At 42.6% G+C, this 24336-nt stretch overlaps 1 protein-coding gene across 7 annotated transcripts in view; it reads right to left on the bottom strand.

The window, feature by feature from the left end:
* GRK3 (G protein-coupled receptor kinase 3) overlaps positions 1–24336 on the bottom strand; it is a 105328-nt gene that overhangs the window by 7872 nt on the left and 73120 nt on the right. For 6 of the 7 annotated variants that reach the window (XR_003093184.1, XM_025199552.1, XM_025199548.1 and 3 more), the window contains 11 exons: positions 21072–21150; positions 19827–19957; positions 17519–17613; positions 15872–15979; positions 9288–9354; positions 8953–9053; positions 7885–7951; positions 7303–7398; positions 3519–3681; positions 1741–1877; positions 275–388 (listed from right to left, as the gene is read on the bottom strand). Coding sequence is in view for 6 of the 7 variants with exons in the window: in XM_025199552.1 (XP_025055337.1) it covers positions 275–388; positions 1741–1877; positions 3519–3681; positions 7303–7398; positions 7885–7951; positions 8953–9053; positions 9288–9354; positions 15872–15979; positions 17519–17613; positions 19827–19957; positions 21072–21150 (1158 nt within the window). In the remaining variant the exon portion in view is untranslated. Of the gene's footprint in view, positions 1–274; positions 389–444; positions 1235–1740; positions 1878–3518; positions 3682–7302; positions 7399–7884; positions 7952–8952; positions 9054–9287; positions 9355–15871; positions 15980–17518; positions 17614–19826; positions 19958–21071; positions 21151–24336 lie in introns of those variants that run through there. The other variant, XM_025199564.1, reaches the window with a different exon arrangement.

Raw genomic sequence — 24336 nt, 5'->3', positions numbered from 1 at the left:
GCAAGCCTTCGATTTCTCAGGCAGGTTGGCAATTCTGAAAATTTAAGCGCTATCGTTAAACAAAGTGTCTCATGACCCCAGTCTCTTTGAAATCTATTATTTCAGGTGTGCTGCGTTACCCCCGTGCAGCCATCTCTCCCCCACTTCTCAGGTAGAGCGCGGCAAAAACTGCCCAAGTTTGCACATCACGATGGACCCTGGATACTTGTCTGCTAAATTTACCATCTGCACATGAAACTTCTTTAGCAGCCAATGAACATAACAGGTGTCTCACCTCACACTGCAGGACAAACTGCTTTCCACCTTTAATTCTCAGCAAGATGCATTTCTTATCTTTAATCTGAGTTTCTTCCACTGATACTATTTGCTCCATTGTCAGTAGATTTTGCTAAAGTACATTGGAAAAATAAAGCAGAATTACACCTTGAAACTGTTGGCCAACAGAATCCTAACTCATCTAGACTAGGCCTGTGAATAGTTACTAACCTATCTAAATGTCTGCATGGATTTGTCCCTTAGTTTTTAGTGACTGATACATTGACTAAAAATAGCAAGAGAATGGACTCCGTGAAATGAAGTAATCAATTTGCTTGTATACGTAGAGATAAATATACTCCAAAGAGCAAATTATAACAGCATGACTAGATGCTATAAAATAGAGATGTTTCCTTTGACATCTAAGCCCATGACGGTGGACACCAGGGAGGGTAATGAACAGAGGAAAGATCACTCAATACATATATCAGGTTCAATGATCTCCCTCTAAAGTATCCACTCCTGCATCTGTCAGAGACAGGATACCAAGCTGGACGAACCCTCGCTCTGACCCAATCTGGCACTGATTAGGTTCTTATGGGGAAAAAAACGTTCCCCCAAAAAACACAATTACATTTCACATTATTTACTTTCTAAATATTATTTGTGTGAAACATTTTCATCTACCATTAAATAATCCTCATACTACCCAAGTGCTGAAGGGGAATACAAGAGCATTACATATCTATACGTACGCCTACAAGAGGCTTTGTATACTAGTTTCCACTCAGTGCTGTGATGCAAGAACAATGAGCTCAAAATCTCAAGCGACGTAACTAAATACAGAGATGACATCCCTAGAACAAGATCACAAGTGGACTGATCTACAGGTACTGTAGCATTTCCTTTGAAGTCAAATGCTATAAAGTTTCTATCACCTTACCAGTTTATGTTTTTTCGGATATATACGCCAGAGGTCCTAAATGAAAAACATCATCATGAACTACCAAATTCTTTAAAAAAATGATTTTGCAGAGTCAATTTTATAGATCTTAGAACTGATGCAACTACTCAACACAATAAAACGCTACTCAAACACTACCCAGCGAGCACGTCTACACGTTCATTGACGCGCCTTAGTTTAGTACTTGCTTAATGAAGTACTAACTAAAGGAGCAGTAACAAGAGTTACTGCACAGTAGCGCTGGCACAGTTATTTTGTGACACTTACTGAGCATTAGCCCAATAACACTGAGCAGTAGGCTATTAGCACAGTTTTTAACCACTGCGCTACACTACTGAGCAGTGTTATTAGGCTCATGTAGATGCACCCAGTGCGAGCATGTTGGCATCACCAGTTACTCAGGCAAAATTCACTGACTTCCATGGGGCACGTGGTTGCGTGCGGACTTGCAGGTCTAGCCTACACTGCCTGCCTGCCTCTGGTACCTCCTGACAACGATATTAGCAAGCGATTACACTTACCCGAGATTCTCCTTCTCCTCGCCATTCAAGTCGGTTTGGAAAGAGGTAAAAGTAACGGCGTTGCCACTGAGTCAAAAACGGATTCCCCAATTTTAGCATGTACCCATGCATAATACAGTCCTTTCCTAGTGCATAATCTGGGACAAAATAAAAACGTCATTATGGCAAGTAAAGCTACAATACAGAGAGCACTCTAGAAATAGGACGTGTTCAAAAAAGCCTACTCATGCTTTTCAAAACCTCTCGACCAAAAATTGCACACAACCACTACTCTCTAGAGCAAGTCCCCTGTCGCTTTCTAGTTATTACACACACACACACATACACACACACACAGACCCAGTTCTGCTCCCAATTACATCTAAGGTCAATGCCACTGTACTGGAGTAACTGAGAATAGAACTTGGCTCTGTGGAAGAAGACATCTGATTCCTAGTGGAAAGCATGGACTGCAAAATCTTGCAAAGCAACCTATCTGGACAAGCTTGCAGGCTTGCAACAGGACTCTTCTGCTTGACTTCTCAAGTGGCAAAAAAGACTTCTTCAATTTGATATTACTCTCCCCATCCCTGACTCACTTAATTAAGAATTTATCAGAATAAGACCTGAAGGAACAATACAAACAGAAGGCTGCAGACAACACACTGTAGGGCAGGGACCGCGGCTGTGCTTTTGACACCTTTCTCATTTAATAGCAATTCCAATTTAGAGCTCTTGTGATGAGCTAGCCTGCTGGGGCTGCTGCTTAGCATATACGGGGGAAGCAATCCTTGGGTGGCTGGCACCATCATTTGGATCAAGAAACATGCCCATGTTTCAATGCCATCACTCATAGCTTATTATAGGTTATAAAAAAACCACACAAAGGAAAAGCTTTGAGCTATGTTGAGAGAGCACACAAAAACAATACGAATAAAGTGGGGGTAGGAGAGGGGGAGGGAGAATTCGGGACAAAATTCTTCCTCAGCACAAAGTAAATGCTGAGCGGATGCAGGGCAATGCACAATCTGGACCAAGGTAATGGATCCACTATAGCGGATCTATTACCTAACAAAACGTCCCAGTAGAGTCATCAGTCCACGGTATGCCAGGCAAGGCATTAACGTTTAGTTTAATGGCTAGGTTTTTAATTTACGATTCCATCCTTGCCACAAATTAAAATCCTGGATAACCTGAAGATAGGTTATACTTGAAGTCAGCTCAAGGCACCACAAAGCACTCTCTCTTGCCTTTAAAGTATATATTAGTGGCTGTTTGAAAAAGGCCAAATGATCGATTCATAAAACATCCCAAAGCATTTTCAAAAGCCAGCAGAGGTTTCATTAAGTATTATAGAAATATGACAAATAAATAAATCAAATTTAATGAAATCCAAAGGACTATTTAGAGATGGGGCACGGATGCCACAAGGGGAATAGGCAGCCTGGGCATGGCAGGTGGCAGCTTGTGGGGGGAAGGCAATACAGCAGCAGACATGGCAGAAAAAGCGGGGCAGGAAGCACAGGAATGAAAACAGAAAGCAGAAGAACGGATCAGGCAGGGAGCACACGACTGGGAGCAGAAAGCAGAGCAGCAGATCAGGCAGGGAGAGAGGATCAGAGTAGCGCTCAGGGAGGGTGCAGGGATCATTTGTGGCACACCTGCGAAAAAGGTTGGCCCCCACTGATTTAGAGCATGATCTCTAAGGATAGCTCATGACTGACAATATCAAAGGTGCTCTTGGGAACATGCTTACTACCAGGCACGCGACATACTGCTGGTTTTACTTAATGTATTACCTTCCTCGTGTCCAAGCTGCTTATTTTTGGCCCTTTTTCTGGCCTCAATTTTATCTGTGTCTGCATTTACTGCATCGTAGACGGTTTCCGCTACTTCTTGCTGCCAGCGTTCTGATATCACCAGAGGGAAGTTCTTATACAATTCTTGGTCGCTATCAAGCAACTAGGGAAGAAAAATGTCATAAAAAGAGGAGTTTAGTAAGCTCCACTCCCACTATAGACACGTGACGATTCCAAGGCCGCGTTAGACATCATTTTAAAAGACCAGATTCAGACACTGTTTAAAGTAAAAGATGGCTTCTAGTTTTGCACAGGGTACAAAATATTAGTTTCTTGGGAGCGATCGAGTAAAAACTGTTTGGCTTGATAGGTCTGAAAGTCCTGTTCGATAGTGCCCCGTCATGTTCTGTCGCCATTATATTTAAACAGATATTTTATATGGCTGAATTCTTAACACCGTTATACAATCAGTGTCAATCGCGTGTCAAGCAGTTTTAAAAGCACTTTCAAGAGAAGAATTCTGATAAAAAACCTGTAAAAATAGATCCTACGCTGATATGAAAAGGCAATTTCCCCACAAAGATGCTTTTCCATGCTTCCGCAGTAACTTCACATCGCTAATAATTCACCTTTAAAATACAGTAAATGTGTGCTGCTGATTTCACCTAATTTTCATGTCACAAAGCCCTTTTCTTCCCACACTAACTCCTGCACTTAATCTGCATTGTGCTGAATGCAACTGAAGTTATTGGCTCCGTGAAAAGGAGCACTCCCTGCGGTTTGATACGGCAACCTCGCGGGCTGAACGCATTGGCGTCAAGTCTGTAGTACAGAGCTAAGAACGACCAATATTTTTTCCTCCAAAAGATGATTGGTGCTTTCCGTTTCAGAGTCAGTCTTCAGTGATGCTCCACCCCTCATCTCAACTTGGCTATCCGTTCACTCATTGCTCCAGCCCTCTTTGGAAAAGCTGGACTTCCCTTTCAGAGAAGCATGGTACAGTGCTCACTTGGCTTTGCTGACCACAAAGGATGTCGACTAGAGCCAAGCAGCAGAGGACTGAAGAAAACATACACACTCCTGGGCTCCAGCCAGGTCCGAGACTTTCCAGCAGAAAGGAAAGAAAGCCATGTTTGTTCCCTCCCACCCCGTCCCCACCCTGCTGAGCCCCTTATAGATTTAAGGCTCAGCAGGCCAACTCGTCCTGGAAGAAAAGCTGTTATTTCCAAAGGGATATGGGCAGACCCCATGCAAGCCAAAGGCCCTTGGGGTCGCACAGGCTCTCAGACCAAAGGCCTCTTCTCTGGGATGTCACAAGGGCCAATTTGAATGTGAGGCTGCTAATAGTGAGGGGTGCGGAGAACCGCTGAGGAGCGAGAGCAAGCCACAGGGCGAAGTTGCAACGGGGCAGAGGGAACTTCCCTTCTGTTTTATTTAAGCAAGCAAGCCCAGGAACCAAGCACATGATTCCCAGACCGTTGCATCCTTGCACTAGCAGTCTGCGCTTGGGGCTGCTCGTCCCAAATGGTTCCGATGCAAAGCAAAAATAAAATCATTATGGCAGGGCATGTCAGCCAAGGGGCTAATAGATCTGTGGGGAAAAAGCAACCAAACCCCTCCCTACACCCCAAAAAAAACCCCAGCTAACGCCAGGCTGAGGATTACCAGCTGCAGAAAGAAGGAATAATAACTGAACTCGATAATATAAATTGGGAAAGCATTCTACCGACCTCTGCCTAGCACCCCATTACCCTGCTGTTATACGACATCCTATCAGCTGCTGCCTGCTTTGCTGACAATCACTGGAGCAAAGATGATGTTGTGCTATTAGATGGATAAAGAGGCTCTGATCTCGACTTGGGCCTTTGGGCACTTCCTTTGTACTCATCACCACAGACCGTGGAAAAGAAATATAACAATTGAGAGCTCATATCCAAACTGTGCCATTCTTCCCAGCAAGCTATAAAAGCTGTTTTTCTGAAAACCCTCATTCTTCTGGGCCTGACTGAGATGTATTAGACTATTCAAGTCCTGACAAAAGGACTATAAAGTCTTAGGCAAAGCGTAAACTGAAGAAGCAGGTCTCCACACAACATTGCAACTCTCACTGACTCATGAGTCAGGGAATAAATATAACTAATGTACAACCTAGGCAAAGAATAAACTGTGATGAGAGAGCAGCTTGATTTACAAATACATGCCTTGCTGAAAACTTAAGATCCCCCAAATATTTAAAAAGGACAACCTAGTTGCTCCTCACAAGATCATACTTACCTGTGTTTCCAGAAATGAGATTTACTACTACTACTAGTGGCTCAGGAAGAGTCTTCTAAGGTAGAAAAACATAGTTTGTTCTTCATATTTCTTCCTGAACATCTAAAACCCGCTTTATGCCAACTGCTGGCAATTACAGAAGGTGACAGTGACAGACAGGCTCCCATTTTAGGCACTGTGGGTAGTTAATATGTTTTTGCTTAGGAAGATTAGAGCAATTAGTTTCTCTCCTGACTCACTCCTCTAATAACAAGAACAAAGTTCAAGCTATAAAAGAAAAGTATGTTAAAAATAATGAAGGGGAGATGCCTCTGAACCTGAGCATTAAGCTCTGTTATTATGTACAGCGACTGAGGAGGTTTCAGAGCAGAAGACATAATAGTGTATTAGGTGCTGCATTGTATAAGCACGAGAAATTAAGTTAAGAATGGAATAATTGTAACTCTAGGTTTCTTTCCTTTGCATTGTTTAAATAGGTTTTAGTTTAATTGTAATGCTAACATCCAAGAAGATCCATAGGAACATAAGAGATGCCACAATGGGTCAGACCACAGCTCCGTCTAGGCCATTTTCCCAGCCCTCTCTCGAAGTGGCAGAGAGCAGATGCTAAAGGGGGGAAGTACTGAAGCAGGCCATATCCATACTGGTCCGTCTCCTGCATTCTCCCCCTACATTTTTCAGCTTTCAGATACCTGAGAAGTCCTAATTTTGAAGTTCAGTGCTAATTACCTACCTCACAGGAGTGTTAGAAGGATCAATGTTCTTAATATGCTCTGAAGTTGTAATGGACAAGATAATGTTAAGTTGCAGTCATGCTACTAGACACATTTTTCTCTCTAACGTGTCCTATGGACTCTCTACTGCATAATCTATCCTCATTTGATATACTGAACTCCCACCAGTATCTCTGGGAAACGTATCTGTGGAAACCCAAGGGAGAACTGCACCAAGAATAAAATTGCCACGGTGGTTAGGAGAGAGGAAAATTTCATCCTGAATGTGTCAGAGGTGGGAAAAGTTACTGAAATAGCCACTGGATGTGTGGCACATACAAATCCTTGTGCGGTTGTGCAATTGTGTTTTCTCCATACCAAGAACTAGCTGCATGCAAACCTTACCCTAGCATTTTTGGTGCTGTAAAACATGGAAACATGCTTTGGAAAACCTGAGATGTTTGTCCAAATGATTTATAAACTGAAGTTACTTAGCCATCTGATTAACCAAATTCACCTGAGGCTAAAGAAACCAAACTTCAGTCCACCCAGAATTTAAAACAAATATACCAACACCTGAAAAAAAAACCCTTATTCACTATAAGTTGCTCTATTATTTATCATTATGATTCTAAAGCACGTGAATATACCCACTGAAGTATACAAAGTTATACGCACCCTTACAACGAAGTGTGAGTATAACTAGAGACTGTACTGACTGCCAAAAGCTGTCATTCAAAGTCTTGCATCCAAAAGCATAAAGATGACTAACTTATGGGAAAATATTCCATATATACCTTAATGCCTTTTGTGTCCTCTTCATCAAAGGAGCCAATATCAAATGCATCTGCGGCGTTTACTTCTCCCCGGGGAGGAATCAAAGGTGGAGGGTACTACAAGTCAAAAGTGGGAAGGTATAGTTTACACAGCCGATTTCTCAATTAACATACATTATTTCAGTTCATTCTGCATTCATACACATCCTTCACAGAATTTCAAACCAAAAGGCAATACCAAAAGGCTCCTCAGTAAATACCATTCCTTCAGCAAAAAATCTTCTAAAGACACCCAAAAAGATCTGCTAGTGTTGTTTATTGAGAGTCAGAGGGCAGAAATGATTTAAAAGATAAGGCAAGATTCTCCCAGGCAGTTATCTGAAGCTATGCAAAGTGGGACCACAGTGCTCCATATCAGAGCTCTTCACTCACTAACACTGATGTTCACATTTTACACCAACGTTGCTCTTAAATCAGCACGGATGTTATGGGCTAGACCAGGTACAAGGCAGAGAGAATTGCTCCCTGTTATCTTATCTCGGTCTCCTTACCTTCATTGTACTGCTTTATAATAAGAGTTGTTTGTAGTTTTAATGAATTTACCTTTTGTAAATAGACCTGCTGCCAGTCAATCCCTTTGAAAAAAGGTTGCTCTTTTACTTCTTGTGCACTGCAAAAGAAAAAAAAAAGTAGCTCAAAAAAAAAAAAAAAGAACAGATTTCTCAGATTTAAGAAATGTATTTCTAAACTACTGATTTAAATTAGAAGCGTTAAAGATTGAATGTGTCCATCAAAGCCTCAGTAAAATATATTTTTATTTAGGAAAATGAACTCCCTTCTCAGTACAGAAGAGAAAAAAATAAATACTTGAACATGGAAAAATGGTTATAGCTAAATCAATGCTTCCAAACACCCACACCTTCCTAGTATGTATTACTGTCTTAAATACTAAACCATACACTTGTTAGCAGAACCTGTAAGTGGTTCCCAGCTCTCACAGTCTCCCCTATTCAATGTGTTAACTTTATTTTTATGCTGAGATTGTTGCCTACATAATGGAAGCCTGAATTTAAGAAGCGAGCGTGTATTTTGTTAGTGTCATTCAGAGCCCCCCGATATCACTGTCCACAGACATGTCTACAAATAAGGGAGTTGGATGGTTACATGATTCAACTGCATCAACAATTAACTGTGGGGGCAAACTAGGAGAAGGCCAGGTTCTCAAATACTTTCATGCTAAAACTGCCAGCAAACACTGACCTTTTTTAACAGTGACAAGACGGCCACATGATTTAAAATGAGGGAATAAGCACAGTCCTCAAGACAGCTGAGTCAAGACATAGTTGCTTCTCGAAAGAAAAAGCCAGATCAAGCAAAAGCATGAAGGCTACAGAGCAAGCAAAAATGTGTGACGTGCAAAATAAAATTCAGCTAAGTGCCATCAAACCCAAGAAACATTCAGAACAAACTTAGCCATAATTCCTGCAAGAACTTCCATCACAAAAAGAAATATTTTAGCCTGCCAATAATCCAAAGCAGACTGAAAAAACCCTCTATATGGCACTTTAATACCTTCTTGCCAACACTAACATGTTACAGCAACAGGAAGCAGATTTTAATGTAAAATACAGTAGATCCTTCATTCAAAGTGACAAAGGAGTCAGATCCTACCTTCTACCCTGGCAGCCGAGCCTCTTGCTAACATCTCGTTGGAGAAGCCCTTCCAAAAGGGACTTCAGTTCAGGGGAAAATGAATCTGGTAACTCCACATTCTGAGTGAAAAAGCAACAAGAAAATAATCATTGTGCAACTTTATGGAACCAGTTGAGTCTCGTGCCATCAATCCTTTGAAATGTTTATGGGCACAGCTCCTGCATGTACTCATACTGAAAAAAATGGGTTTTGCACCAAGTAGATGCTGCACAGCTGATGCATTCTTTTTTTAAAGAGGAAATGTAATTAGCTAAGCATGAAAAATATAAATGAACTATCATTAGAATCCTTACCACGGTGAGTGTCATCCGGTCGATCTCATGCTTATCTTTGGTTTTGTGCTGTCTGAAAGGACTGTGACTGTAGAAATAAGAAAATGCACTAATAAATGTAAAGCCATAACATATCAGGTTATTTCAGCTGTGGCAACCCCGGAAAAGAGTGGAGCATCCTGTTAGTCCCATTCTTCAAACTGATCAATCCTGTCCTGCAGAACAATAAGACAAGCAGTGAAACATTAATTTTTCAGTGGAAATGCTAAGACTGCTCAAACACTGAAACGCAGTTCAAAACTGCAAGTAGGAATCACCCTACAATATCTGAGTTTTGTTTTGCAGGCCCTTCATTTACTTAAATACCCTACAGAGCTTTGAAAAAGCAAATTCTTCCTAACGATTTGGTAGTCTGCGACGTCAGACAAATATTACAATTGTTCTAGAGGACCCCTTTACTGACTACACTCAAATATCCCCATTAAGATAATTAAACTTAGGGAAGCCTATTCCTAATATACATCCAGATGGCTAGTTAATTCATGTGTCCAATCTGAGTAATGATTCCAGTACTTATACATCAAGTACTGAAGTACTCACTGATTAAGTACCCTATAAAATAAATAGTGTCAGCTTACAGGGAAATTCTTCGCAGCTACCAGATGGCTAAAATCTTTGAGAACATTTGTTAAAAATGTCTACCAAAGAAAACTGAATACCTTCTGCAGAGCTGCTCATGTCCTTGCTATACAGAAAGTACATAGCAAGAGGTTAGATTTACGAGTCAAATACTACCTGGTGGGGGGTGACCTGCACAGTCTGTATCGACAGCCCCTGCTACAAATGCACGATTAGGGTTGGGTGTAATAGTTCTTACATACGACGCACCAAGGAAACGGGGCTGTTTTGGTGAATGTGAAATGTGTTATTTTATTTTGCTCCTTCGCAATAGATTTTGAAAGGCTATAATAAATTATGTTCTTTCTACATATTTAGGGGTTTTAAAACTGTTGCAGTTCTTGACATGGCATTATTTTTAGTGCAATCCTTGAATACCAGCCTGAAAAATAAAAATTAACCAGGAGTTTTTTGGCTAGTTGAGTATAGCTGAGATTCATTCTCTGTTTTCTAACAGCTGGGGTTCATGAAGAATGTTCATTTCAAAAATGTAATATCTGTCCTATTCATCTAAAAACTGTAATGAACACTGGTGGGGAGCATCCTTACATTTGGAATTCAAAAACTATCTATCTGCTCACATTCCTTTAAAGAGCTCAGATCTAGAGCTGAAAAGTGCTTTGTAAGTGATCGCTATTAGTTATCACTGAATGCATCTGCCCAATTTGACAAAGCAAATGGAAAAATCTAACTAATGATCATCGTTTGTGAACAAAGATGAAAGGATCCTGACTACCTTAAATGGCCATTTTTCAGTTTTAGCCTCAATAAAATGAAATGGACCGTTTGCAACAAATACTTGCTGACTGATACTTATAAGCTTTTGAGATAAATCTACCAGTCTGCAAAAGTTCGACGTATCCACAAATGTCTGCTGGAAAAACAAAAAATTACATCTCAAAAAAAGCAAAGAATCACATTCTGCTTTTGGATGCATCCAGACAAAAGACACATTAGGACTTACCTAAAACTACCAATGGGAAGAGTTAATAGGAGACTATAAAATGGAAGAGAGAGTCAGCAAGGGACCCTCATTGCAAGAAAACATTATTAGCATAATGGGAAATCCATTAAAGTACTAGTAGCCTTTTTAAAGTACAGCAGCGTACAAGCTCACATCCTCTACAAATGTTCACTTGTCCACAGATAAGGCATACATTTCCATTTCTAGCTAGAAATGGCTAAGTATGAAGCTGTTCAGAAATACCTACACCTTTCTAAACTTTCTGACCCGCTAACACAAAAATCTCAAATAACCCCCTCCCCATTCCTAAGTATTTCTATCTACTTGGAAGGCAGGACACACCACCTCTTCTCAACACCTGGCAAAGCATAGCGCTTGCACTATGATGAAATTAAATTCTGACTCCAGTTTGCTTTTAAGGGGAATCCGTTCTTTTTCTCTCTCTAATTTTGAAGGGCTGAAGGACTCATGCTTTTTAAGCTCACTTCAAGGCTGCGCTAAATCAGTGTACTCCTTCCCTTAGGAAACTTATTTTCCTATGATAACCCTGTTTATTAAATTATTTCCACCTGACATGGTGTATTTTCAATGGCATTAATTATTACACTGAATCCCAAACAACTGATAAAACTGTAAATACGCTAGAAAAACCTACAATACAGAAAAAGACAACAAGATAACATTTTAAGCCCAATAACAATTGTTTTGGAGGTGGGGGGGAGGGGAAACCTTATCAGGCCAGTTTGCCAGTGAAGTCTTTAACTAGTTTAAAATAAAAAAATAAAAAAAATCACAGAATTAATATAGAGCAAATGTTTTTCATCCAGTGAAATAACTATAACACTGAAAAGAAAAACATTTAAGCAGCACTAACATAAAAGGTTATTTCTGAAACCATTTATATTTGTACCTAGGCACAAAGGTATGTACTCTCTGCATGAGATTTTTCTAATTTTAGGCCTGTCACGGCTTATGGTTCTAGCATCTCTCTCTCTCTGCCCTTTTTAATGCAGATTTCAACTTTTGATATGTCAGTCAAGTTTGAGGGTATGTTTTTTTAATTTTAGATCCAAATGAGAGTAGATATTTCACATCATTAAGGAGCTGTGACAAATAAGAGATCAAGTAAATAATATCAGAAGACCTTCACTGCCACATTCGAGCCTTGTGCCACATGTGGTCTTCTCGAGGACAAACAGAAGTGTACGTAAGGACCAAGCATAGACTGTGACTCACAGGGGCCTGTTCTCTTCCAACATACACGACACTTATGCAAGGAATACCCATGAGCCTGAGCGCAGAAGAAGTTAGAGCCTGCAAAGACTTGCTGCAATTGCCGATGAAAAAAATCCTATAGATTTAATGCAAACTTCATGGCCTTGCAGATGATCTAAATGAAAAGTTGCTAAAACAGCAGCCAAACTCCTCAAACAGAACAATTTAATTAAAAAATAATAGGATCCGTTTTTCTCAGCAGTACGCTAGCTCCCAAATGAAATAAAAATAAAGCAGAGAGTAATAGAAGTGCTGAGAAAACACAGTGAGATTGCTACTGCTGCTATTATGCTAGAAGTAGACTCCCAGAAAGCTTTGAATGATAGTAAGGGGGTATAACATATATTACAGCCCCTCGTGTGTGTGCATGTGTACATACACACACACACACACATATATATACACATATACACACACACGCACGCACACACACACAGAGCACGTGTGCTTGTGTGTAAGAGACAAAGAGAATAAACCCCTTTTCAGTAAAACTTCCTTAAAATTTTGCAAAATAGCTTTGGGTGCTTAATATACCAATGAGTAAGGACACAGCACAAGGAGCTGAACTGTAATGCCACCAACGCAGCACGGGTTCTGCGCACGCCACCACTGCCCTCGGAGGATCTCCTGGCAGAGGACAATATGTTTTCCCTGCGTCAGCGACCTCCAAAGTGCTGCACATATTCTGTGGCTGTGAAACCGTAAGCACAGAAAGTTATCAATAGAAAGTCTAAGCTAAAGCACCAGTTACAACGCGTCTCATGGAATTGCATTAGCCAGTGCAGATCTATTAAATTATCCTGTTGTTTCAGACCACATTTCACCTTCTTAAGCACCTTGAGATGAGATACAATACCATTAATAGGCAGAGATTTCTATTAACATGGTAAACAACATTAAGGACATGCTGCACATGCCCAGATACAGAAGGAAAAGGCCTTTCTGATCAAAAGCGAGGGCCAACCTGCAGCACGGGTGCCACAGGCCTGTGTGTGCAACATGGCAAACTGCGGAGAGGACAGACAGTAGTGACAGATAGGGCAGGAAGGACAAAGCAGACCATCAGACCAGGCAGGGAGCAGAAAGGAGAGCAGCAGTTTGATCAAGGAGCGGAAACAGAATAGGAAATCAGGCAAGGGAAAGGGATCAGTGTGGGGATGGTTTGTGGTACACCTGCCAAAACGGTTGGCCCCCACTGATCAAAAGCATTTATCAAAAGCCCAATGCTTCAAGAAAAAGATTAGGCAAAACCCCTCTTCATCCTTCATCAACCCATAAGCCATCAGGAAGCAACTGCAATGGGAGCACAGTTTGGATCACTCCTCTTCCAGACACCCCCTTCCCCAGCCCCCAGAAACACACACCTCCGTGGGTGAATTTAACAGAAGAGATATCTGCCCCCCTAGGAAGTTGAACCCCGCATCTGCCTGGTGAGATGAGCAGCTTCAGAGTCTAAAGCCAGAAACATCATTGAATCATCTTGTCTGTCCTTCTGTACCACAACAGCCAAAGGAGGACACAGGAGGGAGCCCAGGAACTTGAGCCAACCGTCAGTGCCAGAAAAGCATCCCATCTCACCTTAGAGACCTCAAGGAAATGAGAATCCACTACTCCCCTGGCCTTTTTTTCCAACGTTGCCTCCCCCCCAGGGTTGAAAATGCAGGCCTTACCTCTCAACTGGCTCAGCTGCCAACCACTAGCTCTTGTTCTGCCTTGCTCCACTAGATTTGAGAGCCCGTTAGCACCCATTATTTTGTCCTGACAAAAGGGCTCATACTCTGGAATCAAGTCAGCGCTGAATCTTCACTTTGGCAAGTCTCTCGCTCTAAGGCACATTTCTCCAGCCAAAAATTGTTTTTTCCAGTCCTTTTCTAAACTGTCCTCGAAGTTTCAACATCCTTTTTAAAACAAGACGGCAGCAGTCTCCACAGTGCCACACACAGAGACAGAATTACTTCCTGCTGTTACTCACTGCTCCTGTTATCCAAAGATCACATTTTGCCACAGCATCAAGACTGGAGCCCGTGCGGAGTTGCTTGATCCCTGCGACCCCTAAACTTATTTTCCCTGCCAGAGTCACCGCTTTCCAAGATACAGCCCCCAGTCATAGGCATGGCCTGCAACCTTTACACAGAGGTCCCGGGATATCAGGAGCAATGCACTCCAACAAGATACCTCTGCACGGACACGCTCCTTGTCTTTGTAATGCAGACATCTCATTTCCTGCATTGAAATGGGAGCATGGACCTAAGCAAAGCCTAGAGAAAGTTTTTCTGAGTCAAGAGCTAGCTGAAAGAGCTTTGAACTGTGAATGAAGGAACTATTGCCTGCTGCTGATTTCCTCCTGTGTTCAAGGCAACAAGATTTTGTTCAGTGCTTGTAAATGAGAAGGACCTACCTCCACAAGCAGTCTGTCCTACCGACAGGCCCCTGAATTTTAGCTAACCGTTCAGGTCAGTAAAGGGCAACACAGCCCTGCCATCACTATTTACACAGCACTGGTGTGCATCAAATTCTGCATCTCCAGGTGACCAGAGATGTCTCTTTTTGGGTCTCTGTCATCATCACTAATCACTGATGTTTCTCCCTAGCCCTTCCCACTTCTCTGTCTGTGCTGAATACACTGTTCTCACTTTGACTCACACCTGTAACCTGGGAATCATTTCTGACTCCTCCAACTCACACATGCAGGTGGTGTCAAAACATCGCTGCTTCCTCCTACACACCATCTCTAAAACCCACCCATGTCCTTCCATCCACACGTCGATGCCTCTTGTCCAGCCCCCCACCATATACACTCCAACTATCGCACTTTCTAAGCGGCCTGACAACTATAACTCCCCCGGCAGTCTCTGCAAAGACATCCATTAAGATCCACAACTCCCATTTCTGAGCTGGCCACGTCGTTCCTCTCTGCTCCACAAACCTTTACACCAGTTCCTCCTTCAGCACATCAAGTTCAAGCTTTTTGTCTGAGACAAGTAACTCAGCCTCCCTCCCCCACTACTCACCTAGCCTCAGTCCCACCTGAAGAGTCAATTCTTCCCCACATATGTGCACATCAGACAAAGATACCCAGAAACTCAGAAGAAAAGGTTCCAAATCTCTAACTTTTAGAATTATTGTGGGGTTTTTTTTAATTCCAGCCCCTTGAGATCTTTTCAAGAGTGCTGCAGGGTGCCACACACTATTAGGTGTGTGCACATGGTGCACAAGATAAGCCCAGAGATTTGAAACTGGAATCCAGAGTGTTTAAACCATTTTGACATGGCCTGATCTTTCTGAGTTCTTTGCAACAGAAGAATTGCTCTATTATTTTTCTTTCATCAAAAATGAGTATGAAAATGAAGAGTTGGCATTTTCCAAGGGAGGCCTCGAGTCTAATGAGGGCTGCCACAAGTCTAAAAGGTTATGAACCACTGCTTTAGGTATACTATATTCGAAGAGGGTGTGACAGCTTGACTTGTGCCCCACACTGACATATCCATAACCGCTGTGAAAGGCAGAAACATTATAAAGGAGAAGGAGCCCAGAACTGAAAAAACCCTTTTATTCCTATGTGCAGAGGTAGAATAAGTAGGAGGGACAGCAGTAAGACAGATTTAAATACGCAGCACATTTATACTACTAATTTTAAAGACCGAACATAAAGACATCAAAGCTAAAATGGGCAAAAGATTGCACTTACCCTCTCAGAAGTTTGAAAAGCATGCAGCCCAAGGAGAACCAGTCCGCACTGCTGTCGTACGCTGTCCCCTTCTGGAGCACCTCTGGAGCCATGTACCCGTGGGTACCACTGAGGAAGGGAAACACCAACAGAATCTCAATTACAAAACACATCTAACGTCTTATGAAACCCTGCACTATCTCAGCAAGAGGGTTAAAGTAGTATGGCATGAACTCTAGGAGACATTTTAAATTGCTTCCATTTCAGCCACTTCAGTTTCTAGTCTGTGTGAAACCACGGAGGCTTCTTTTTTAGGGGTTAGCGGTTGCTACGCTTCCCCCTATAATGAGGCTTCAAGGAGCCGGAAGAGGAGGTAAGCTATATACGCCTTCAGTCCACCCCAGCCCTGGCCCCTGCAAGACTAACTCACAACCCAGGTGTCAGGCTGGTAAAGCTGAATTCTGCTCTACCATTTCTTTTCTACGTGCCTCCCCTGCCTGTGCACCCTTCTACCCTAGGGCAAAGGGTAGAAGGCCAGCTGTGCCCTCTATGCGACGCTGGTCAGGCCGCAGCTGGAGTATTGTGTCCAGTTCTGTGCGCCCCATTTCAGGAGGGATGTGGACAACATGGAGAGGGTCCAGAGGAGGGCCACCCGCATGATCCGGGGACAACAGGGCAGACCCTACAGTGAGAGACTGCGGGACTTGAACCTATTCAGCCTCCACAAGAGAAGGCTGAGGGGGGACCTGGTGACCGTCTATAAACTCACTAGGGGGAACCAGAAGGGTTTGGGGGAGACGCTGTTTCCCCTAGCCCCTGCTGGCATAACAAGGAGTAATGGGCACAAGTTGATGGAGAGGAGGTACAGATTGGACATCCGAAAAAACTACTTCACAGTTAGGGCGGCTAGGAGCTGGAACCAACTTCCAAGGGAGGTGGTGCTGGCCCCTACCCTGGGGGTCTTTAAGAAGAGGCTGGATGCCTACCTGGCTGGACTCATTTGAGTCCCGTTTTTGTTTTTAGGGTTTTTTGTTGTTCTCCCGCCCTGGCGGGGGGTCGGGCTAGAAGATCTATTAGGTCCCTTCCGACCCTGAAACTATGAAACTATGAAACTATGAAAGGTAGGAGGGCAGCTGGTATGGAAGCTTTGCTGCTCATTCCTAGAAGGCAGCAAGTGCCAAATGATTTGGAACGGGCCAAATTCACCCTTTTTTGGCAAACCTACTTAAGGCACACCAGAGATGAATGCGACTTTAAAAGTATAACAAGTCAAATAAAATACAGCAATTTTGCATGAGACGACAAACTAAGATTTCAATTGTATCCCTGAAGTCGGCAGAAGTGAGCAAAATCCGGCCCAAGCCCTAGCAGAGAAACAACAACCCTACAAGTACATGAGCACACAACACACCCTGAATTTTAGTCCGTTTTGGAAAGGCCATCATTTAGGATAATTAAAACAATCTGGTACTTCAAATTAAACAGGGTGCTTATTTTCTCTGAACAATGAATCATCATGAAATAATGTGTCATCCTCCAGCCTGTGCCTACACATCAGCTGCTCCAACTGCGCAGAATTGTAGAGAGTGGAGTGCTCCTTGGGAAACTTCAAGAAGCGTAAAGGACTCACAGCAGAACCGAGCACAGCCACGAGAAGGGGATACTTACACACTAGCATGCGGCTTCTTTTTGGAAAAATCACAGGCGAGACCAAGATCTGATATCCTTACGTGTCCGTGCTCATCCAAGAGGATGTTTGCAGGCTAGAAAGAAGCAAACAGTAGAGTCTTGGTGTTGAATGAAAACAAGAAAGTTTGAGCAGCTTCACAAAACCGCGGAAACTCTCAAATGCCACAAATCCAAGAGCACTTTGCAACAACCCCCCCACCCCCACCCCCGTACCAAACAAGTACCAAAGCAGTCCTCTGTAATCAGGGTGCGAGTGTTACCTGACAGGAGAGCTTTATATTCATCTTTATACTGAATTACTACACAGAAGAATGCAACCCTCAGACGTAACGCAAAGCAGGAGAAAGAAACCGGGCTGCAATTTGAGGCACATGAAAGAATTTAACCAAACGTGAATTCAGGGGACCGATTCCATAGTCCTTGGGGCGCTGGACAGAAATGCCAATGCTTATACCCTGGGTCCTCTGTGTGGCTGCCTGAATTTTACAGCTTCAAATCTTCATACACATCTCATCACTCTTAGTCGCTCTGTCTCACATAGCTATCTACCAAAACCTCCTTCACCTTCAGTGACATACCCACTTCTCTCAATTAATCTTCCATAATTCAGCTGCCCCTCCTTGATCCCTCAAACTCATACATTCATTCAATAAATAAGATCATTAATATGGTATGAAAGGTGAACGCACTGGACAAGAGTTATTGCCATACAACATGGAAATAATTCTTCTGGAGTTTATTAATCTAGTTAATAAAAGTTCTAACCTCTATTTAAACCCAAGTGGCTTGCACTTAGCACTTATTCACTACATTTCATTTCACTATTTGGTTACCAGTATTTATTCAGATATGAATCCATATCATTTCAATAGCCGCTTTCTTCTGAAGTATATTAAGTATTATTAAGAAGCATTTTATTAATAAGTTATCTGCAGATTAGTGTGAAGTCATGGGTACTGCACTCAGCACTGAAGCTACCTACATAGCTCTTCCCTGGACTGGATTTCTTCGGGCCAGGATCATTTTAGGGTGTTGATAAACATACGTGCAGCAGTTTTAAAGGGGGGGTGGGGAGCAGCTGTTACAATCTGTGATGTGCGCATGATCCTGTAGCAGTACGTGTTAGCTAAACCACCTCAATTTTGACCCTGAATACAACTGGAGAGATTTCGCTGCACGTGCGTCACTACAGCATCATGCAGACATACTGGTTGCTTCGTACCTATGGGCATCAGTACCCTTTGCTGGTGATACAATTATTACATCTGTCTGTACCCTGAAACTTACAAGTCTGTTTTCTTTTTAAGGATATTTCTGTGGCCCTTTGGGACCTTCTGGAGCTGGAAGTCCCTGCGGTTCACAAAGGATGCAGCTGTATGTTACCAAAGAAGTAAAACACCAGGCAGAAAAATGTTAACCTCTTTGAAGGATAACATTAAAAATTACTCCTGTCAGAAGAAACTGATTTCAAAAAGCTCCCTCTGCTCCGTAGCCACCCAGGAGCTTTCCACCAAAACACCTTGAAAACAATAAAATCAGGGATGAACAAAGAAATCTGTAACAGCCTTTGGATGGGAAGGACAAGGGGGCATCTTCATCATGAAATGCTAATGAAGGAAGAAGCTGTTCTGTGCCAGCTTACTTGCTGAATTACTCCTCAAGTGTGCTGCATTTTGCATGCTTTAAACTGCACCCCCTGTCTTCCCCAACCATCCCAGGGTATCATACTACATATTAACAAACCTCTGGGTGAGAAAGTCCTTTCTGGTATCCATCCTATTTCTCTCATGAACAGATATCCAGCTAAAACTCAAGTTATGATATGAAGATGAAATGAATTCCAAGGAGTACAGGCCCTTCAGTCAGTCCAGAGCCTTGTGCGCTCCCAATCTATAGACAAGCTATATTAGGTCTCAATCTAGCCTCTTGGGACAAGGTGTATACCGCTGGCAGGTAATCATACAACCTTTTTTTCCCCTTCTCTCAATGCTGACCATGTGCCATTTCTACTTGGGATGCCATTTCTCTTCTGCTCTATGAAAGGCCAAGTACAGTCCATACCTAACAGAAAATGATAATTTATTGCAATACTCTAAGGCCTACATGAAACAAGTATGAGAACATTCAAAACAGACACTTAGAAATAATCAGCATTTTCCCAACAACTGGCAACAAAAAGGCTGAGTGCAAAGGAGGATTTCCATTAACTCGCTTACATTCTTTAGACTACTTGTCACTACCTAATAACTAGCTGTGTACATACAATCTCTATTGTAACAGTGATTACCTTCAAGTCTCTGTATACAACAAATCGATTGTGCATATGTTCTAAGCCCAGGATGATTTCAGTAGCATAAAACCTCATCTCTTTTTCAGAAAACACCCCATGCTGTGAGAGGTGATAGTGCAAGTCTCCTCCTAAAATTAGAAAAATGGGAATGCAATTCAGAAAAGAAGAACAGTAAAGTCTTGTTACATTGGCAGGCAGCGAGCTACATAAACAGAGAGGGACAGGACAAGGATGGTCAGCTCACACGGCAGGAGGGGGGTTGTACCAATCACTTGCAGAGGGGCTTCCTCACATTTGGGGGTTCATGCTGGAAAACCACCAAGGACCTTAATAACGCAAGCTGAACAATCAGCAAGTGTCACTCCATTTTGAAAATGAAATCATTTTACCCGTGTTTGCTCCCCTTCAAAAACTGATTTCAGGGAGGCGTCCCGGCCACTCCCAATGCGACTAGCAGGGATACTCTCAGAGAGAACATTTCCAAGTGAGATGGGTGGATTTCTCACAGAAATATATTTCTGAATCTGCACATGCAATGTTCGTGCTAGCAGGGCCTCTGCTTTTATCCAATCAAGGACCCGATACCGAATAGTCATAGAAAACTGCTCACAATTGATACATAAATTTAAAATAATTACCCTGGTATGTGAACCAAAGCAACAATTTATCATTGTGATGAGCTTATTATTCACATGCCATAAGTTAAGGACATTTTAATTCTTTGCAGAGCCCAAGACAATTATGAAGTCAAGTCTCAGCTCTGCACTGCGATGCGCTCCCGGCTGACCCAGATCTCCAGGAAAAGGCGCAGTGCAAGGTGCTAAAGCACCTCAGCTACGGCTAACGGGCAAGTTTTCTGCCTTTGATACTGCTGCTTGGTCTGCTTCCTCTTCACAGGCTTTTATGACTCAGTTCCCCTCATTCTCCCCACTCAGCTCCCTCTTTTCTGACTGCTCCTTCGCTACCTTTTCTTTGACGGCCCAGGTTATTGCCCCTCTCCCAAGAATGCATCCATGCATTTCTATACCCTCGAGTGCCTCTCAGGGATTTCTGCTGCTACACATCCTCAAGCTCACATTTGACACTTTCTTCCTTTTTCTCCCACTTTTCAAGGACTTACCAACACACTTCTCTTGGCCTCCTTGCTTTCCTTCTTCCTCTTATACCCAAGCTCCCAGTGAATCCCGTCACCCTGCCCCTTATAACACTGCTATAAACGTTCCTTTTCATCAAGTTGCTTACCATTCATCAGGTCCAGAATGAAGCACAGTTTGTCAGGGGTGTGGAAGGCATAAGTCATACACACTATGAAAGGACAGTCCTAGGATGGAAATGAACAAATGGTTTACATCAAATGACAGGCAAGTTCCTATTTGCAGGCTGTTATCACATGCTGCTTTGTTTTCCTGTAACATCCACGGATATTCGGAAACATTGTCTTCACTGATATCAGCTTCCTAGCTGAGAAATGCTGACATGCTCCATGTGCAGTCTGCAAGTGCTCGTGTAAGTACGGTTTCCAAGGGCTATAAACAAAGCGACTGCAGGAAGTCAACCGGTTATCACAACAGACTGCAGGTAACGCAGCTATCCTGCTAAGATCTGTGTACGCCCAAAAGCTAGTTCACAGAGCATCTTCCAAACACTTCTCTGGAAGGAGGAAGCATGATCCAGAATCCCATCGCTGTTAAAACGCACGAGCTACATAGAGCCTAGGGAGGTGGGGTGGAAAGGGGGTGTCCCTGCAACAGCAAAAAACAAGGTGAGGGATGGACACTACAGAAAGGTATCTTAGACATCTGCAGTAGGACAAGACCCAATCATTTGACTGAATTCCTATGGAGATATACCAAGAGAGACTAAAAAAAGCTTGGAGACTTCAGTTTGGAAAGGAGAAGACTCAAGTCTGCAGTCATAAAGATCAGACATCTTAAAATGCTGGCGCCCTCCGGTGCTTATATAACCCTATGCTTCAGCTCCCCAGATGCATTTGAAGTGAATAGTCACCAACAAGCAAGAACAGAACCCAATTAAAAACTATCAAGAAAAACCCGACCATCTCCCCGACAGAACGCAGACCTGTAAAGAATAATACAGCCTGGATTATGAAATTCAGACAGGTAAACGAAGGTGTTTCGATGTACAAAACCCCTTTTCAGCTAAGGGCTGCATTTCCTTTTATATTCAAGTCCTGGCAGCTTGCTCTTAAGATAAAAGGTAATAAAAAAAATCTGCAATATAGACAGTGAGAGGAGCTCCAAGTGAAAGTGGAGAGGGGATCCTTCTTCAATCTAACTATCTCTGAAACCTGTGGACAGCTAGTAAAGGGTATGGCTACTAGAAACCTCGGGACCTTCTTGGGATCAGTGCAGAGATAGTAAATCATGTTAATCTGAAGACAGGGTGCCACCATAGAGACTACTGGTTCAGAGATGTATGGGCTTTTGTAGGTAGCAGCCTACTTTGTCAAATGCTACAAAAGATCAAAGCATCGGATCAAGTGGGTTGCACCCTACAAAAGCGGATGCCTCTCTGAATCAGGTAGACTCTAAAGTGCCACCCTGCCCTGCCTTCTGCCTCAGGATAAATATATGAAAAGTGTGAATATAAATAAGTATAATATTAACGTGAAATATAAATATGTGAAATCAGGCTTCCTAAAAACCTTACACTACACCCAGATGACATGTTACAGCACTGACATGGAGAGTTAGATACCAGTGGAAGACATGAGATGAAAGGACAGGGAGACGGCGGATCTATCCCAAAATCGAGTGCGGGGCAGCCTCCAATTTTTCAGCGGTCCAATGAGATGTGTGGAGAGGGAGCCTTCAAATGAAATGCAATGAAGAATTCACTTTGGTGTGAGCCCTACCAAGTTAGCTGCTCTCTTTCCACTGTTTAAAGCATAGCAGAGATTTATGCAGTGCAACAAGCCAGCCTCTTCTCTCAATGGGAATATCTAAAACTGTCCTGTCCAGATTAGAAATTTGACAGTACAGGTATTCAAAATAAATAAATACGGTCAAGTTTTTAAAAAAAATCCAGGAAGGAGTAATATCTCCTGTCCCAGGTTTCATTCTGGCTATTGCTCCGGAGAACTTAGGTGATGGAAGAAACTCCATTTCCAACTGTGTGAATTCAGAATACATTAAAATAATCTTTTCTATTTAAGCCATCCTGGATAACATCCAGAATAATGACAGAAGAGGACAATTTTCTGGAAGCACACCATCTGGAGGGAGGGGGAAAAAAAACAAGCCACTTTATGATAAATCACAGCAACTGAATGTTTTACGAATGCCAGCACTTAGATTACTTCAGAAGGAAAGCCTTCTGAATCTAACATTTGTCTTCCAGCATCTAGGCATTCAGCTCCAGAGCATGGATGTAACCAGAATGATGGATGCAGACACAAGGATGAACTGAAGATGAGGAATGGGGTCCTAGGCGCGATAGTAATGTGTTTCTGAATCCCAGTGGAAAGGACCACTGTGGCACTATAAGCTAGCCAGTAACTCCCCCCCACCCCACCCCACCCTCCCCCAAGGCCCTTCTTAAGGCTCAAATAATCAGAAGCAGCATAAATTGATGTCTTGTACTACAGTACTGAGAATGCAAGTGTCTCTTGGAGCGGGGCTTTGTTGAAGAAATCTGAGGACAAATGGCCTTTTGCTTATGAATTCAAGGCTGTTACAAATGTCTCTAGGAATCGTTATAGCGGATAAAATGCCTGTTCTCCCGGATAAAATATTTGACAGTTGACCCCACCTGCTTTATTGTTCAGCTCACTCGCTTGGGCTGCTATGACCTGATGCTTATCTTTCATTGAGAAAATCCTCCGTCACGGTTGACCCTAAAGCCCCTGCACCTGCTGAGATAAGCTAGGCTTGAATGCAGTTTCCTCTTATTACAGCAGGCAAGTTAAGAGAGATGATAATAAGTTGAACGCAGCCCAGACGAGCCACTGACCTCGGCCGCCCAGATGACAACTCGCTACCCTTTTAGCAGAACATCCATTACAGCAAAACATTTCCTGTAAATAAACATTTTTAGCAGATTTTTTGGACTCTCAATCACAAGAGATGGCTTGGCTGAGTTCAGTATTATAGACAGGATTTGGTTGTCTTCAACGGAAATTCTGGGCATGCTAGTACAGAAAATGCAAAACTAGTCATACTTCTCACTTCCACAGCATCTTCTGAGGATCTCAAGGTGCAATTCAAACCTTAAGACTCAGAAAATTTCTGAGATAGGTATGCATACAGTGCTACCCGCGTTTTACAAAAGTGGAACAATGCACAGAGAAGCATCAAAAAGTAACTTGCCCAGGTCACACCGACAGCCACTCATAAAGCATACAGTTAAAGTGACTGATGCATAGTCCAGTGTTTTATATGCGAGACCGTGCAAAGTAAAGGCAGTCAGCAATGGACGGGTGGCTGGATTTCCATCCAAAAGGCTCTAATTTTACTGAAATGAATTTTCCAGCCCTGCAGCTTTTCTG

The sequence above is a fragment of the Alligator sinensis genome, unplaced genomic scaffold (genome assembly GCF_000455745.1).
Source record: "Alligator sinensis unplaced genomic scaffold, ASM45574v1 scaffold628_2, whole genome shotgun sequence".
Classification (NCBI taxonomy): domain Eukaryota; kingdom Metazoa; phylum Chordata; order Crocodylia; family Alligatoridae; genus Alligator; species Alligator sinensis.
The sequence above is the reverse complement of the archived record's forward strand: the minus strand, read 5'-3'. Positions and strand labels throughout refer to the sequence as shown.